The following is a 17239-nucleotide window of genomic DNA, read 5'->3' as shown; positions in this document are numbered from 1 at the left end:
TATGTTGCAATACATTTCAGAGGGAGCGTTCACTCTGCAGGGAATAAGGTACCTCCTTTAGCACCTTAGTGCAATTCATTGTGGTGCTATTTGTTTTTACCTGAATTCTTTTTTCAACGGTAAATGTTTGTTACTAATCTTCCTTTCATAGAACCTCTCTTCTTTTTTTCTAAACTTGAGTTTTAAAGTCTTTTTTGTGTTCATAGTAGGGTATGATGAGCATGCTTAAAGATAGTCCTCTTCCAAATCTCAGCACTTTAAAAATCTTCCAAAATTTTAAACTAGCTTCCTAATAAGTGCACATCATTCTGATTATTTTGTTTGTTTTTAGTGGAGTAAGGATGCGATCATGTCAGTTTTAAACAACAACTCACATTTTGGACATCCCTACATATTTAATGCTTTCAGAGTAAGGTAAAAACATTTTATATGCTAACAGAATATATTTGTTATAAGTTAAATTCCAGAAATGTACACAAGACTGATAATTCCTACTGTTTATTTTTTTAAGTCACAAGAAAGTATTTATTGGTTTTAATTATCTTCAAAGTGTTAAAATCATGCATTACTCATTTTCGCACTTAAAATTTTTCATGTTTATTCCAAGATGGTATGATGGTCCAAGAATGAAAATAAATTAGGGAGAATAATGTGTAACAGTCCTAATGTTATGTTGTATTTAAGAAGTTAGCTCAAGAAATGTTTTTTAAATGTATCCTGATAAATGTGTCAGAATGCATCTGTCAGGTTTTTTAGAGTGACCAGTAGTTTGAACTTCTTCCAGAATTTTAAATAATTTGAATGAGTTTAGAAACCTTTATTGAAAAGATGATTAATTATTTACAAATCCAAAGCATCAATCATAAGAAAATTTTTATAATAAACATCTTTAAAGCTGCATCTTTCATGCCGATAACACATTGCATATGTTGACATTTTATTAAATACATTTTATAATGAGAAAAATAATCATAGTTAAAAATTCAAAGACCAATTACTACCTGATGTGGGTCTGTTGAATTTTGTGGAAAAGTTGGTAAAACCAGACTAGGTTTATTGAATGAAAGTTGATCCCAGTTATTTTGGGAATGCTTATCGATCAAGTGACTTAGAGATTGAATTATCCTGTCAGTGATTTGAGTATGTGAGGTTTGAGACACAGAATGGTAGTGATCACTGTTGCTTTTAGGCTCCCTTACTTTGTGGGAATGATACACTTTCAGGAATGTACTGTAGATTTTTACCTAAGGACATACAACTTAGTGGGGGAAAAACATGGTAAATTGCAACTTGGAATTTATCAATTTCCTAAAAGCTGTGAATATTTTGCTGGGGTACACTGGAGGTAGGAAGACTACTGAAAACTTTTGCACTTGGATTTTGTTCTTAACTCTTACCTTTTTCTTTCGTAAAGAATAGTAGAAAGAGATGATCCATTCCAAATGTCTTTTATTTGATCATAAAGGACAAGCAAATGTCAGTATCTCTTATGATGGTGAAAACAAGGAGTTATTAATGCAAATAAACTTTTCACAGTAAACTTTTCAAAATGTGCCTTTTAATCCAGTTAATGAATGAAGCTATATTCTGTTTCAAGTAAGTAAATCAAAACACCATATATTTTAATCTCACATGAAAATTCAATTTTGTAATGTAGGTCCTTAAAATTCTATATGCCTTCTATTTGTGATTGAAGGTAATTTCAATGGGGGACTATGAAATGGCCACCTTAAATGGCTATTTCGAAATGCTCAATATTCCTGCCACCAGTGTGGTATCAAAAGATAGGATATTTGTCTTAAAGAAAATAATTCCCTAGAGACAACTTGCTTCTGTCTGTAGATATTCATAGAGAATTGTCAGACTTCATAAAAAAGAAGCATAAAGCAGATGTGCTCTGATTATTGTGAATCTGGGAACATACAATGGTCTGGAAATTAACACATTTCAGAGAATCCAATAGCTGACAGAAGCTGAAAAACAATTCAGTCTCTTTCTGCTTTGAACTGGTATTGAGCCCACTCACTAGAAATGGGTTTCATAGTGTTGTTCATGGACAGTTTGTAATTCACACCTTTGGGGAGGGTAGTGAATGATTCTTTAGTGGCTCCTCCCTGCTTTTCACTAAGTCTACAGAACTGATCCTGTTTCAAGCGGACAAAAAAGGGCTGGGGTAAATGTTTTCAGATTGAATTAAGGGGGGCTTCCTTTTCTCATTTATGTTACTTTTATTTGCGAACAGCATGATTGAGAAAGTTGCAGTCAAAAACTAGGTGAATTTGAAGTCCTACCTTTAAAATTGAGTGAGAGAATTATTTAGTATGGAACACAATATTCCTCTGCTATTAACTCCACCAAAAGGTATCTTAACCATGTTTCCTAAAATTAACAAAATGTATTCTTACCAAAGTTGCTATATTTAGAAACCAGAAACTTTCAAAGACAACTGACAGTGAAATTTGCCCAAGAGATAAATGGACAGAGTGGGTATTACACCACTGGTAAACTTGGTAATAGCTCATCAGTTGTGTACTATGAATTAGCGAAAACCACTTTTGCAAAGCATTTTATGTCAGAAATCTGAGGCAATAGCATCTTAGGTTGCTATCTAAAAATATCATCTCAAGTATTATTGCATTTTTCAGGTCATGTGACCCTCTTTACAGTACTACCTAATGATGAACTAAAATTAGCAGCTTATTTTAGTACTTTGGGCTCCTGTGGTAGGTAGTTAGTTTCACTTTTGCCACAGCACCTGCAAATAACTAAGCAAAATCTCCTAAGGGTTTTAAAGGAATATACTTGGCAATCATTCCTGAATTTAATCATGTTTTGCAGGTAAGTGACTAATTAGCCTAACGTAAAAACTTTGTGTGAAAAATAAAAAACCCCACTACTTACCTCCCAGAGCATGCTTGGCCACTAGAGGTGGCTGACAGTGACTGGCTGGGATGCTTTAATGAAAATGGGTGGTGAAGGAGTTTTGGAGAGAAGTGAAGCAGAAATTCGTAGTTTCTACACATTGTGGGGTACCTGCTGGCCCCTTTGGGATGAGGCAGAACCGGGCCTGCAGTTACTTTACCTTCTCAGGTGTGTAGCTTCATGATGAAGGGTCCTGGCTCCTGCCATGCCACCCAGGTCGGAAGCAGTGAGACCTGAGTTTTAGCCCATCCTTGTGTGTGCCAGCTTGTGCCTACGGTTAAGTTACTCTTCCTTCTCCAAAGATGCATCTTCCCTTCCCAACGGCCTGTGAATCTCATTCTCCAGCATCATGCGAAGACCATACGGCTTTGAGACTGCTTAACCAGCTCCCATAATTAAGGTCAAATCCCTCTAACAAATCTCCTTCTCCTTTGATTGAATGCTAACTGCTAAAATGTTTTTAATCTACATGCTTCCTTCCAAAACTTGGTATCTAAGTGAATTTTAACATTCCGTTTGCCGTGACCCTTAGCCTCCCATTCCTTATGCAAACCATCCTACTTTATTTAGCTAACTAGCTTTTAAGAAAAAGACATGATACTAATTTTAGTGACAGTGCACTGGGAAAATAACCTTTACAAAGGGAAATTTTGAAAAGAATGTGAACATGTCACTTGCCTGATTTTTTTTTAAGGACATTTAAAAAATATTATTCTGTGAATTGCCTTAGGTTGCTAGTAATAACTATATTCTCAAGATTATTCCCACAGGGAAAGAATTAGTATGGCTCACACATGAGTTATTTTGCTAAAGAACTTCTAAATGAGTTTTGCATACAATGAAAATGGCAACAAAATTAAAACTGAGTTAAACAGACTCCAAAATCGACAGCTCCAGAATTAGTCTCATTTAGAAACTGCTGCTTTAAGAAAGCCTCACATTCTGGAAGCTTTTGAGAGTATCAGTAGCATTTCCGTAACATCCATATTTAACCAAAGTAAACACCACTCATGTACTCGATTAGAGAAATATTATAGTACAGGGATGAAGTCCATCAGCTAGGCTTGAGAAAAAAGGAACAAATCTCACTTCCAGTTTGAAAATCTGTCCGTCTTCAAACAGTATGGACCCGAAGCACTTCATCTGCAGCTCAGCAGAAGGAAGTGGCATTGTTTTTCTTGCTAGAGGAAGTTGGCTTGTGTAGTCCGATACCCACACCAGAACTTGACTCAGTTGTAAGATGCAACTTCAAGTAAAATGAGTTTGTACTGTTCTAGCAGAAGCCCCCCTTTGTTGTTTTCCTAAGTACCTGGCATTCACCTCCCTTCCAGACCTATACTGCAGTCACTAGATTATCACCTAAAACCCGGCTTCACAATGGAGCGCGACATAGCCTCCTCCGTCTTATCTGCATGCTTTTGCTAAAACATTACCCAAACTAAACTAATTTTGAAAGGTTCCATAGAAGGTACCAGTTTTTGACCCAGGCAACGCAGGCCTGCATTCTTTTCCCTAATTACCAACTGCACTGCAGGATAGGTTATCAATCTTTACAATTAGGAAAATCAAAGTAACAGACACAGGTCTTCCCCGCTGTAAGTGAAACAGAAACTCATGACTGGACTCTCATATAGCCACTACCTCTCATTCACTCCTGAAGAATTTAAGCAAATAAATAGGACAAACATTTTTTCTAACAAAACCACTTTTATTTTTTAATCATTTACTACTAAATACAGAACAAAACTCAGTGTGGAGGCAGTGTTCACTGGATTTCAACTGATTGTGTGTTAAAAAAGGCTTGTGTCCCTGTGCAACCTTACCACTGTGCATAAAATGTTCTCTGAAAAATAACCTAAGTGTGGACTCCCTGCACTGCAGCATCTAAAGCAGTGGCACTATTTTATAGCCAAAAAGTTCTTAATCCCTTTTGAAAAGTTAAGTATATTTGTATTCAGAGATTACAAATGAGGAAGTAGACTAATACTAGGTTTAACCAGGTGAAACCACCAACATTTTACTTGTATTGATTTACAAAAATGGCAATGTCATATGGTTCAACCTTCACCTACTAGTTTTTGTAGGTTTAAGTAAATGTCATTTGCGATCAACTGTTTCTAAAATGAAGTGATTATTAGGAACCTTACTAGAAGACAAAAATTCCTTTTGATAAAATCTTTAAAAAGTTACTACAAACTGTAAAAACAATGCTGCTTTTCTATATGGCATTTCAATTTTAAAAGTTAAAAAAAATTGTCAGACTTGGATAAAAGCTATACGTCCAAGTCTTATTTCCCCCTTAATCCCAGCCACTCTACTACTACTCATATTATAAATGAATAAATATACTATGTAGTATTGTACAATAGATACATACCATTGACAGTTGCTATACTATTCCAGCAAAGGCAAGTATTTCACTGAAAATATAAATTTACTAGGTATAGGTGGGATCATTTGTTTATCCTAAAGTTCACTGCTATATGCAACCCAATCCCTACACCCAAAATAGGAGAAATTTACACTAAGAAACAGATTGTTTTAGATAGAAATTAAACTGTTGACAATTCTGATGGCAACTAATCACTACAGTGACGGATTTTTTATGTAAATATGTAGATTGAAGGGGAAAGAACTTGATTTGTAAAATGAATGAGGTAAATGTCATACATTCAACAGCTTGTAAATAAATACAAATACGGTTTTACAGGAACATGAACATAAGTTTAAGGGTTTTATTATCAAAGTCTTGTAAAACAATTTCAGAAACTGTACATCAACATGGCACAGACTGTAGCCTACTTTTGCTTTTACTGCACAAAAGTGAAGCTTGAAACTCCTGTAACTAAGAAAACAGTTGCCTAACTACTTTGCATTTAACATGGAATCACTGTGGGCATAAGATTACTACTGCAGTACCAGTAACACAAATTTATTGGTTTTATACAACTTGAGATCAAATAAGAAGTACATTATCAAGTACATTTGTCTCATTTTAAAAGCATATGAAGGTCAATTTAAAATGCACTACCCTCTTTTTGCAACACTAGATTAAAACAAATTAATAAAAGTGGAAAATTGAAAATTAGGACAAGATACAACTTTCTTTTACAGATGGACTCAAGATAGGCGGATAACTCACTGATGTAGGTGTGGAATAATTTATTTCAGGAAAAAAAAATTCCCAAACACCTTATGAAAAAGTATACAACTCCACTCAAAATATGCCATTTACTCACTGCCAAAGACAGTTTCATTTGAAATCTTGTTTCTGTAATTAAAGCCTAAGCAGCCATCAAAAAAGGTTAGTGCATATATAACCTTTCAAAGTTAAACAAAAGCCACAAAAATTCAGCCACAAGGCTTAAAGGATTATCTATTTCAAATGCTTATTTCCAGATGTAACTATAACAATGTTAATTTGTCATGTGTACAAAGAAGACCATAAGTAGATCCATCATGTTGGAGGATTTTAATGACATTGAGGATATTCCTGCCACAATTAACATGCAATCAGTGCATTCCCTACACGGCTCTATTATGGCAATGAATCGAATTCTAGAAATACTATAAGTGAACTTACTTAATAAAGGAGATCATACAACATAAACAATCCATGCCTGCTGTAGATGCATGCAGCTTTTCACTTCTGTTATGAAGCAGCACCAGAATAGTAAAACTGCTTGGTTTCAGATTTCACCATGTCAAGAATTGGTTACCCACATATCATTTTCTAAAAGCTTTTGGATGTAAATAATATCAATATCAGAAGCTTTATAACCATTTATAGCTCAGAGCTGTATACATCTAAGGTTTGAGATGAACAAATACAGCATGAAGAAATCACACAAAGGAATGACACTGATGCATGTACACAGGTGGACTCCGGGAGGCGATGCTCAGTCACTCATATCCATGTCTTCTTCGTGATGATCATCCCCATTCACTTTGGATTCTCTTAGGGAATCTCCACTTCCCTTTTCCACAGAACATTCTTTTGTTTTGGGGGAGCCTGTGTCTGTTGGTTTCTTCTCCTCTTTCTTCTCTTTCTCGCTGTCATACCCCTGCTCCTCTTCGTCGTAATCCCGTGTAACCTGCTTTGCCAATGAGAATAATAAAAGTAAACGTCTTCACAGAAAAATCACTTCTTACAAGTACTAGTACCACCCAAAATGCCAAACTAAATTAGTCTGTAAACCTACTTTTACATCTTTGTCGCTCTCCGACTTCCTGTCCCGGTCCTTCTCCTTGTCTTTGCTCTTCTTCTTCTTGCTCGTCGACCGCTCCCTCTCGTCCCTGCCTCGCTCCTTGTCCTTGTCTTTCTTCTTCTCCTTTTTATGCCTAGGGTGACAGCAAGGCCTTCTCAACAAGGCGCGCAAGGGACACACTGGAGCAGTTTCACCCGAAATGGTATAAGTTTAGCTTATTTAGATGCTGAACTTGACCCAAGCAAGTCCACACGATATAGAGGACACAGGTCGTGACCGGGTAGCTCAGTTGGTTAGAGCGCCGTCCTGATACGCCAAGGACGCAGGTCCAGCCCCCAGTCAGGGCGCATACACGCGGCAACCAATGAGTGCATAAGTAAGTAGCACAAATCCATGTTTCTCTCAAATCAATAATAAAAAAAAAAAAAGCAAAGATCCATTTTCAAAACACTGGATACTAGCCGTGCACAGTAATAGAGGCAAGAAAGCTAATTTGGTCACAGGTCTAAAATGCCCAATCCCCAACAGTGTTTATTAGAACGGTCTCATAAAAGCACATTCACAAGAACTTTACAGAAAACAAAGTTTCTCAAAAATCAAAAGAAGAGATCTAAATCATTAACATTCTTACCTCCTAGGGGATGGTGAGCGAGACAATTTTCTTTTAGGAGACCTAGGCTTTTTAGGAGATCTTGTGCCACTCCTGCTTCGTCGTCGTCGTCTCTCTCTAGGACCACAAATGTACAAACTAGACTTTAAAATACAGACACATCACACCACAGGTATCTATGACAGAGCTCTACTAGGAACTCACATTTTCAAACATGGTTTTGAGCTAAAGAAGCAAATGAATAATAATAAACCACCATTCTTTTTCAAACTATGTGCCTTTCCTTTAATGCCCTTAAGAAAACCCCTAATTTCCAGCAATTCTTTCTTTTTTAAAAATCCTCGCCTGAGGATCTTTTCCATTGCTTTTCAGAGAGTGGAAGGGGGGATGGGGGAGGGGAAGGGAGGGAGAGGGGGAAGAAGGGGGGGGAGAAACATCGATGAGAGAGAGAGAGAAACATCAATTGGTTGCCTCCTGAAAGCACCCCAACTAGGGCTGGGTTGAGCCTGCAACCAAAGTACGTGTTCTTGGCCATAATCGAACCCGGGAACCTTCAGTCCATGGGCCAATGCTCTAACCACTGAGCAAACTGGCAAGTGCTCCAGCAATTCTTAAATTACATCATCATGATATCAGATTTGCTAATCTTGAGGGAAGACTGATTAACAAAAGTTCTGATTCAAGAGATAAAACCTGTCTGAAAATTCAAGAAATCAGTTTTGGATTCATACATCTGTGTCCAGAAGAGATACAGGATCATATGTTGTAATATGTAAGGTAGGTGGCTAGTAAAAAATTATCTTTAAATCATTAGGTAAAATTCAGAGAACAAGAGTTAATGGTAACAGAGATCAAATTGGTACCCTATACTCCAGCAAACCATGTCCATAACACTGATTTGAGCAACCAGTGTTGAAGATGTACAGCTTCTGTTAATATTCTCAGAAGTTATTAGGACTTGCGAGATGACCATTATACAATTCAGGCACAAACAAAATAAAAATAAAACCCTGTAATTTCAGTTGCCTAGCTTCTATAGAAGTTTTTTTTTTTTTTTAAAATAAAACCCTTTTATCATCCTGTGTGGTACCTCACACCTTCTTCGCCCTCAAGGTCCTGGAAACGTTACACACAACTTTTCATTCATCAAATATTTTTAAGTTCCTTGGGGCTGTATACCTCATACTTTTTGCTACTGCTTTGTGTAACTCATACTCCAAATTCCCTAGGTGGAAGAGATGTTTTTTATTTCTGTGCTCCTTGACAGACTAGCACAACTGCAAACACATAGTAGGTATTTGATAAAAACTTAAAGAATATGCCTTAACTTAAGGCGATCCAATAATTAAGCAAGGTAGAGTGCTTATGATTAAGTACATTAAATAAAGCGACAGGAAAAAGAAAAAAAAGGAAAAAAAAAAAGCCTCTAGTTAGTAAGGTAAGAAAAATATGTTACACACTCCCCATCTTCCATTCAGACCTAGTTCGGCATTCATATACTCTGGCATTTTCTCATCCACAGATGTGAGGGCTAACTGTATGCATTATTCTATGCCATTTAATATAGGGTGTCCCAAAAAATGTATACACACACTTTGAATAATGATAAAGGCAGTGTTTATTAAAATACATTTCATTTTCAAAACTGAGCTATCAGGTGTTGAAGTGTGCATACATTTTTGTCAGCACTGAAGTATATACAGGAGTGGGCAAAAGTAGGTTTACAGTTGTTCATATAAAATAAAGACAATAATATAAGAATAAACTGTGTTTTGTGTACTCACAACTGTAAACCTACTTTTGCCCACCCCTGTAGGTACTGGAAAACATGTATTCACAATCTATGATATCCTTGCAAATAAAGTTTAAGAAATGCCAAGAATTCATAAAGCCTTACCTGCTTGCACTTCTGGACCGTCTGGCTGTGCTATAACTTTTTGGTGGTGTTTTGGAACGTTTCTTTTCTTTGTCTTCTTTCTTTTTGTCTCTAATAAACACAATTTATGAATACATTAGAAGTTGCAGCTCATATAAATTTACACAGTGCTATAAATAAAAACCAAAAGCAAAGTGAGATTTAATTCCATTCTTAAAATATGAATGTTACTCTGATACTGTATAGAAATATAATTTGAATGGCATTATTTGTGGTAAAAAAATTTTTTTTAAATCCTGTTTTTCTGGTATTGTACATAAAAATTCTTTCCAATAGAGAGCAAAGTAGACTGTAGTGAGAAAATGATGAAGGATGTTGGCCAGTTTCTTGATTGTCTAGAATAAACATCGGTAGTTTTAATAATTGTCTCTACACTCTTCAATAGTTTTTCTCTCACATGACTTCTGTCTCCCAACCCACCACGGCTCCCTGTCCTCTGCCAGGCAATAACCCATAATGCGCTACCAAAATTAATGCTCAATGTTCTTCCAAAGCACACACCTCAAGTTAACCTCTATCCTGGACCAAGCCAACTTTCTACCCTTTTCTCTGCTGCTGCCTATTCTGGGCTACTCAGTGCGATTAGAAAAAATATTACATCATAACTGACTGGTGCTGTAACCATACCTCAATATTAAATCTTTTTACAGATTCTTGTAAATTGACTTTTATTCACCACAGCATGTTTTTCTTAAGATTACCATTCTCCCCAAGACTCTGAGCAAAGGGATCAATGTGTTTGTTGAATGAGAAATCCCTTATATCCATAAACACATACATATACCCCCATCTTTATCTATTCTATAATTTTAGAGATTAAAGTGTCCCTTTCATTGCTCTAAACTGATTCCCCCACCCCTCCCTTCCTTGGTCACCGTGTTCCATCAGTTACCCTCTCTTCATTCAAGTCTTTACCATCTAATTCTTAGGTCATTATAACAGTCCCTCCTTAAGCAGTCCAGTCATATTTTCCACAAACTGATCCTATACCCTCTTACCAGAAATCTTTTCAAAGTACAAACTCAAAAATATCAACTCCCTGTTCATCACTTTTCAATCCATTCCAGCTGCCTCCTGCGTCAGGTGCAAACTCCTAAGTGTGAACAATAAAGCTTTCTGTTTGTAGTCTCCTTACATTTTTTGACCTTGTTTCCTGGTCGTTCTACACCAAAATACTTGCTATTTCAAGAATTTATGTTAACTCCGTAAATAACATTCCCTACCTGAAACCATGCACTCCTCATTGGGTCCAATCAAATCCATCTCAAGTTAATACTCGAGTCATTTCTCAGTTGAGCCTCTCATCACTAATAATGGTCCTTCCTGTATATAGTCATCTCTTTACCAGTATAAAGAAAGTCCTTTGAGCAAAGGAATGACTAGTTCCTTTTTGTATGATAGATGGTTATTAGGGAAGCTTGTTTGTTTGACTGAATTAAGAGATGACTCACCCTGTAAAACATGACTAAAAGCCTTGCTGCAGGCTGGACACTCAGCAAAGCTATCCCAGGACTTATGTTCCCAGTTGAGTTATATGTTTACCAAGAATAAATTTTGTTGGGCCCCTGCTGTCCTTTAACTACATAATTACATAAATAGATAAAGCAGTATAAAGAACTGTTTCTAGAAAAATGAAGCAAATATTTTAGAAAGAGATAAAGGGAAGCTGCTACTTTAAAGGTGGTATGAATGAAAAGAATAATTTGGTATGTGTTACTCAAGACTAGGCATACTAATTTAAAAGGTTTTGCCTTAAATGAGAAAGACTGATTACTGAACACGTTTAAGTCTAAGTAAAACGTCAGGGTGGGGATATTTGCTTTTTAATAAATCCTCACTTCAATTCTCTACTGGTCCCAAATCATGGGATAAGAGACTCTCTAAGTATGATTTACTCTCTGGCATATAGCAAATCTTAATAAGTATTAAAGCATGGTTATCTGCCATAAGCTCTTTGGTGTATCATGAGGAATGGATGGTAGCACTAAATCCTTTAAGGGTGGTTGACTGGAAAGGAGGAAATAAAGAAAGGTAGTAGGACAGCTAAAACCTTCTACTACAAAGAAATCTTATCTAGGTCTTCAGTTCCAAGTAGAAATCTCCAGTTTACAAGGAAACAGGAAAACAACTGTTAGTCTCATCAAATTTTTAAAAAAAAAATCCTCACTCGAGGATATCTTTTCCATTGCTTTTCAGAGAGAGAGTGGGAGGGAGGAAGGGAAGGAAGGAAGGAGGGAAAGAGAGAAAACACTGATGTGAGAGAGACATATCGATTGGTTGCTTCTAGCACATGCCCCAACTGGGGCCAGGGATCAAGCCTGAAACTGCGGTACGTGTGCCCTTGGCTGGAATCGAAGCCAAGACCCTTCAGTCCGAGGGCTAATGCTCTAACCACTGAGAACCCGGCCAGGGCAGCCTCATCAAATTTTAAATAGTTTCTCCCTGGCTCTAGCTCTATCTCCCATTACCACCTCTTTTATTAAGTAGCACAGTATTTGGGGTCTTGGGAACTCTTAAAATTTGTCTTCCCACCCACTGTTAACAGTCTACTGTACCTGTTTTTTGATGTGCTCCGTGACCTTCTACCTCTCTCTCTGGAATGAGATCTTCTCCGTCTGGGACTTTTGGATCGTCGCCTACTTCTTGACTTAGAATGTGATCTCCTTCTCGACCTGCTTCTTGACCGCCTAATGAAAGAAAGCCAATACACATATATAAATAGAAGACGACTAGTTTTGTTTGTGACCATTTCACTTAGTATCAGATAAAAGACATCAGATATATGGGCTAAGGATCAGTAAGTGGAGACAATTTCCTGCCATTTGCTGCCATTATTTATTTGGTCCATTATAATAAACATTTTTGATACCCTAGAAATATGAAATACCTTTTGTTAAACCTGTCAAACTAGTCCTATGCCCACTGAAACTACAACACCGAACTTAAAAATACTGCTAAAGAATGAAAAAAAGACCAGAGCAAACCAAAAAACCAAACCTGATTAATTTGCATCACTGTCATTATATAGCATTTTAGCGTATTATTTGTTAGATTCCTCACTATTGCACGTTATATCTATCAATTACCAAATACTTATATATGCTTACTACGTGCTTTACAAATACTCATTTTATCCTCATAGTAAGCCTATAATGTAGGTACCATTATTATTCCCATTTTATAAATGGAAACCACTTAATGCTGCCTTCTACAATTTCTAATTGTTTTCCTCTAAAATATATCCTACTTCTTTAATTTGCAATTTAAGAGCAATGCAGGCCTTATAGATTTATAAAATCCAGTACAAACTACTTCTTACTCTCATTTCTCCTCACGGTCTCTGTATCAGTTTCATGCCGTGTAACAGAAACGTTTCTCTCCGGACCCTCTTCGATCCTCCGCCATCCTATACTTTCTTCCTCTCCCAGAATTTAAGTATAAAGAACCCTTTTGATGTTATCATTAAATCCTCCTTCCTATATTTTATTCTCTTCTATATTAAGATTAAAAATAAACTGCAATCTTTTGCTTAATCATTTAACTTTTAGTAATCATTCAACCACTTTCAATGAAAAATTTCAAATATATTCTAAACCTTCTGCCTTCACCTTTTCAAGGTGCCAGAGGATACACATTTTATAAATGGAAATTATCTCATTTATAAGCCAGCTAACCTTTGAGCCTATTCAGCAAAGAAAAATAATAGCACTTACATTGCAAAATAGTCATAATTCAAATAGAATTATAAAGCCTAGCACTATGGCCTTAGTATAGGCGTATACGTTAAATATTGACCCTCTTCTTTCATCTAACTTATGTTAACAAAATTTCTGTTGCCATCATTCTCTAAAACAGCTGTTTCAAAATCCATCACTAGTGTCTCATTAAATCCAATAAATTCTTATTTTAATCACCTCTTATATTTGACCACATATGAAACCATTCACTAAAACAATTCCCTCTTAACATGTCTATATCCTAGGAAATTTTCATGTAATGCTTACCTACCATTTTGTAAGTTCCGTAAGGACAGGAGGTGTTTATATCTTATTGGCCACTGTACCCTTGAGAAATTACTATAGTGCCCTGACTTAAAACGTACGAATATAGGGTGTACCCCGCCAAAAGCACACACACTTTGAATAATTATAAAGACAGTGTTTATTAAAATACATTTCATTTTAAAAATTGAGCTATCAGCTGTTAAAGTGTGTGTGCATTTTTTTCGGGACGCCTGTATTTTTGAAACACTGATCCTATAAAATATAAAAAAAAAATATTTTTATTGACAGTATAACTGATGTCCCCCATTTCTCCGCCGCCAGGCCTTCACCACACTACTGTGTCTCTGTCCATAGGCTATGCACATAAGTATAGAAGTTATTTGGTCTATCTCTTCTCGTCCCCCACCCTCTGAGATATGTCAGTCTGTTCCATGCCTCGAGGCTTATTTTGTTGGTCAATTCATTGTGTTCATTAGATTCCACAATTATTTTAGCTAAGCTGAACCACACATTTTTCCTGCCTTTGAATGTGTACAGAAAAAATATAGATGTAGAAAACCATACTCTCATTCTTATAGGTTTTTCCCCTAAACAACGTGATTAATAAAAATTTTAAAAAATCTAGTAAGCAGAAGTACCACATCAACTTATTTACTCTAAGGTCCCAAAACAGTTATCTTTCAAGAGTAATGTACTACAGAGCCACTTGAACACATTAGTTTATATGAGCTTTTAAAAAATCAGAAAATACAGATTTAGTGTATAATGTATCTAAGTAAGAAAGCTTATTGAAAATAATGGTCAATTTTATAAGCCAGGATGCTTAAGATACAACAATCCATAATAATGATCTGTTATGAAGTGTTATTACAAGTGTCCAAAAACACTCTGTTCAAGGAAATAAATGTTTCACTGTTATTTCCCACTAGTCATATCAAAGTAATTCAAATTAAAATACGACAGCCATTGGATGTACTTGGTATTATATACAAAAAACACAGCAGTACTGTAGTTAACTGTTTTGGAGTGGCAAATGACAAGTGTGAAAAGGAAAACTAGGCTGAATAGATAAAAAACCCTGAATGCCATTCTAAGGTTTTATTTAACATCTTATTAGGGCAATAGGGAACTTCTCAAGGTTTAAAAGAGTTGTGACATGATCCCAATCTTAGTTTTTAAAAGACGTCTTTAAGAAGAGTAAGACAGGCCCGGCCGGGCGTGGCTCAGCAGTTGAGCATCGACCTAGGATCCAGGGGATCGGGGTTCGATTCCCGGTCAGGGCACATGCCCGGATTGCGGGCTCGATCAATGACTCTCATCATTGATGTTTCTCTCTCTCTCTCTCCCTCTCCTTTCCTCTCTCTGAAATCAATAAAGATATATTAAATAAATAAATAAGACAGGGTGGGGAAAGACAGGTAAAAGGAAATGAAACAGATATAACAGATAGGACAACCATGTTACTATTTTGCTATGAACTGAATGTGTCCCTCCCCAAATTCTTATTCAAAACCTAACCTCCAATGTGATATTTTAAGGTGGGGGTCTTTGGGAGGCGATCAGATCAAGAGGGTGCTGTAGCTTTCATGATTAGGAGTAATGTCCTTTTGAAAGAGATCTGAGAGACCCATTGCCCATTACCATGTGAGGACACAGCAAAAAGATGGCTCACTGATAAGTAGGTCCTCACAAGACACCAAATTTGCTGGTGCCCTGATCTTGGACTTCTCAGCCTCCAGAACTGTGACAAACAAACCTGTTGTTTATAAGCCACTCAGTTTAGAGGATTCTACTATAGCAGCTGAGTAGATGAAGACAATGGCCAAGAAATGACTTGATAATGTCATAGGGTCCATGAGGTCAAAATTATTTTCAAAATAATAACAGATATTATTTGCCTTTTTCACCATGTTGACATTTGACATTTTCACTAAGGGTGCAAAAGCAATGGTGGTGTAAAAGTGCTGGCATCTCCTTAGCATAAACCGAGGTAGTGGCAACTGAACTGCCCTAGTCACTGTATTCTTCACAGGCATTTGTAGTAAGCACTTGCAGTAAAAGAAAAAACAAACAAACAAAATGTCATTTTCACATGGGATGTCTTTGATGAAGCAGTAACAAATATCAATTTTATTAAATCTAGTCCCTTGAGCAATATCCTATACAATAAAATCGGAAGTATGGATAAATCACTTCTGATATTTATTAAACTTCAATGGCTGTATTAAGAGAGGCACTTGTGGGACTGAGTTTTGAACTTAAACTGCCTTTTCCATGAAATATTACTTTTACTTCAAAGAACAAGTGGTCAACTATGGTTGTTCAGACTTGGGTATTTGGCAGCCATTTTCTTAAAAAATGAATGAAGACTATCATTTCAAGGAAAACAACTCAATTTGTTGCCAATGATAAAAATCTGAGCTTCCAAGAGAAAATTTTGGAAAACTTGAACCCACCATTCTGAACTGACAGCATTTTCTAATAAGATTTGTGGTGGGAGCACCAAATGTCATTTTATTGTTATATCACAAAATGTTTCAACATTTGAAAACTTGTACATAGCAGTGAATCAATTATTTCTGCAAACCACCAAAGCACAATTTTACAAAAAAGCACGCTTGGGGAAAAGACCCACTCAAAGTGTAAGGAAGGATCAATAGATTTTAATGTAACAGTGTATGAAAGGTTCATTTATGGTTTCAGATCTCCTACTGCAGCTCTTCTAAGAAACTATCACGTCAAGTTTTGGTGTTATGGCAAAGAACACTAGTTGTAGTTTACCTGAGAAGATTATATAATAACTTTTCCCTTTTCTGACCATGTTTGTGTGAAGCCAAATTTTCTCTATATAAAACCAAAATTTATTGCAGTAAGTTGAATGTAGAATATTGTATGTCTATATTATAAACATTAAAGAGGTTTGCAAAAAAAGTAAAACAAAGCCACTCTTCTACTTTTTTCTTTAAAAAGTTTAGTTTCTAAGTTGTGTTAATACGAATGGGTTTACTGTCACTGTTTTTAAATCTTCATATGGCCTATATTAACAGCTATAACCAACATAAACAAACTCTGTTTGGAATTCTCATATTTTCCATTAAGTAAAAGAGGTCCCAATACCAGCAAGTTTGAGATACACTGGTCCAGAGAACATTATAAATTTACACAGGGATGTCATGTGGAAAAGAGAATACACTTATATTCAGTCCTACTCTAGGTAGGACAAAAGTTATACAACTGATTAGTTTATCCAGTAATACAAAAAACAATCTCAAAACAACAGCAAGTCGTGTGATTTGCAAATAAATATTCATGCATCAAAGAAGTAATCTATAGGTTGCATGATGACCTTCCAACTTAAGCCTTAGAAGTCTAGTGAAAAGCGAGAACTAGAATTCAAGTCCAGTTTCAAGTAAGGTTCTTCCCATGGTACTAAACTTAATTTAGTGCTCAAGTCCCTGTGCCTTCAACTTACCCCTAGATATTATGGCGTTTTAAAGTATCAATCACCTCTATTAGCCCATACTTTTACTCCATTTATACATGTGTAAACACTTATTCG

At 36.2% G+C, this 17239-nt stretch overlaps 1 protein-coding gene across 8 annotated transcripts in view; it reads right to left on the bottom strand.

The window, feature by feature from the left end:
* Positions 1-5643: 5643 nt before the first annotated feature.
* The window catches only part of SRSF11 (serine and arginine rich splicing factor 11), a 40948-nt gene continuing 29352 nt past the window's right edge, over positions 5644-17239 (bottom strand). For 3 of the 8 annotated variants that reach the window (XM_081145979.1, XM_081145978.1, XM_081145983.1), the window contains 5 exons: positions 12232-12363; positions 9638-9727; positions 7762-7878; positions 7125-7263; positions 5644-7019 (listed from right to left, as the gene is read on the bottom strand). In XM_081145979.1, coding sequence (XP_081002105.1) covers positions 6822-7019; positions 7125-7263; positions 7762-7878; positions 9638-9727; positions 12232-12363 — 676 coding nt within the window. In that variant the 3' untranslated portion in view covers positions 5644-6821. The remainder of the gene's footprint in view (positions 7020-7124; positions 7264-7761; positions 7879-9637; positions 9728-12231; positions 12364-17239) is intronic. The other 5 variants (XM_081145981.1, XM_081145984.1, XM_081145982.1 and 2 more) reach the window with 3 other exon arrangements.

Source organism: Miniopterus schreibersii, assembly GCF_964146895.1.
Source record: "Miniopterus schreibersii genome assembly, chromosome: 8".
NCBI classification, from domain to species: domain Eukaryota; kingdom Metazoa; phylum Chordata; class Mammalia; order Chiroptera; family Miniopteridae; genus Miniopterus; species Miniopterus schreibersii.
This window is presented reverse-complemented; position numbering and strand designations above follow the sequence as displayed.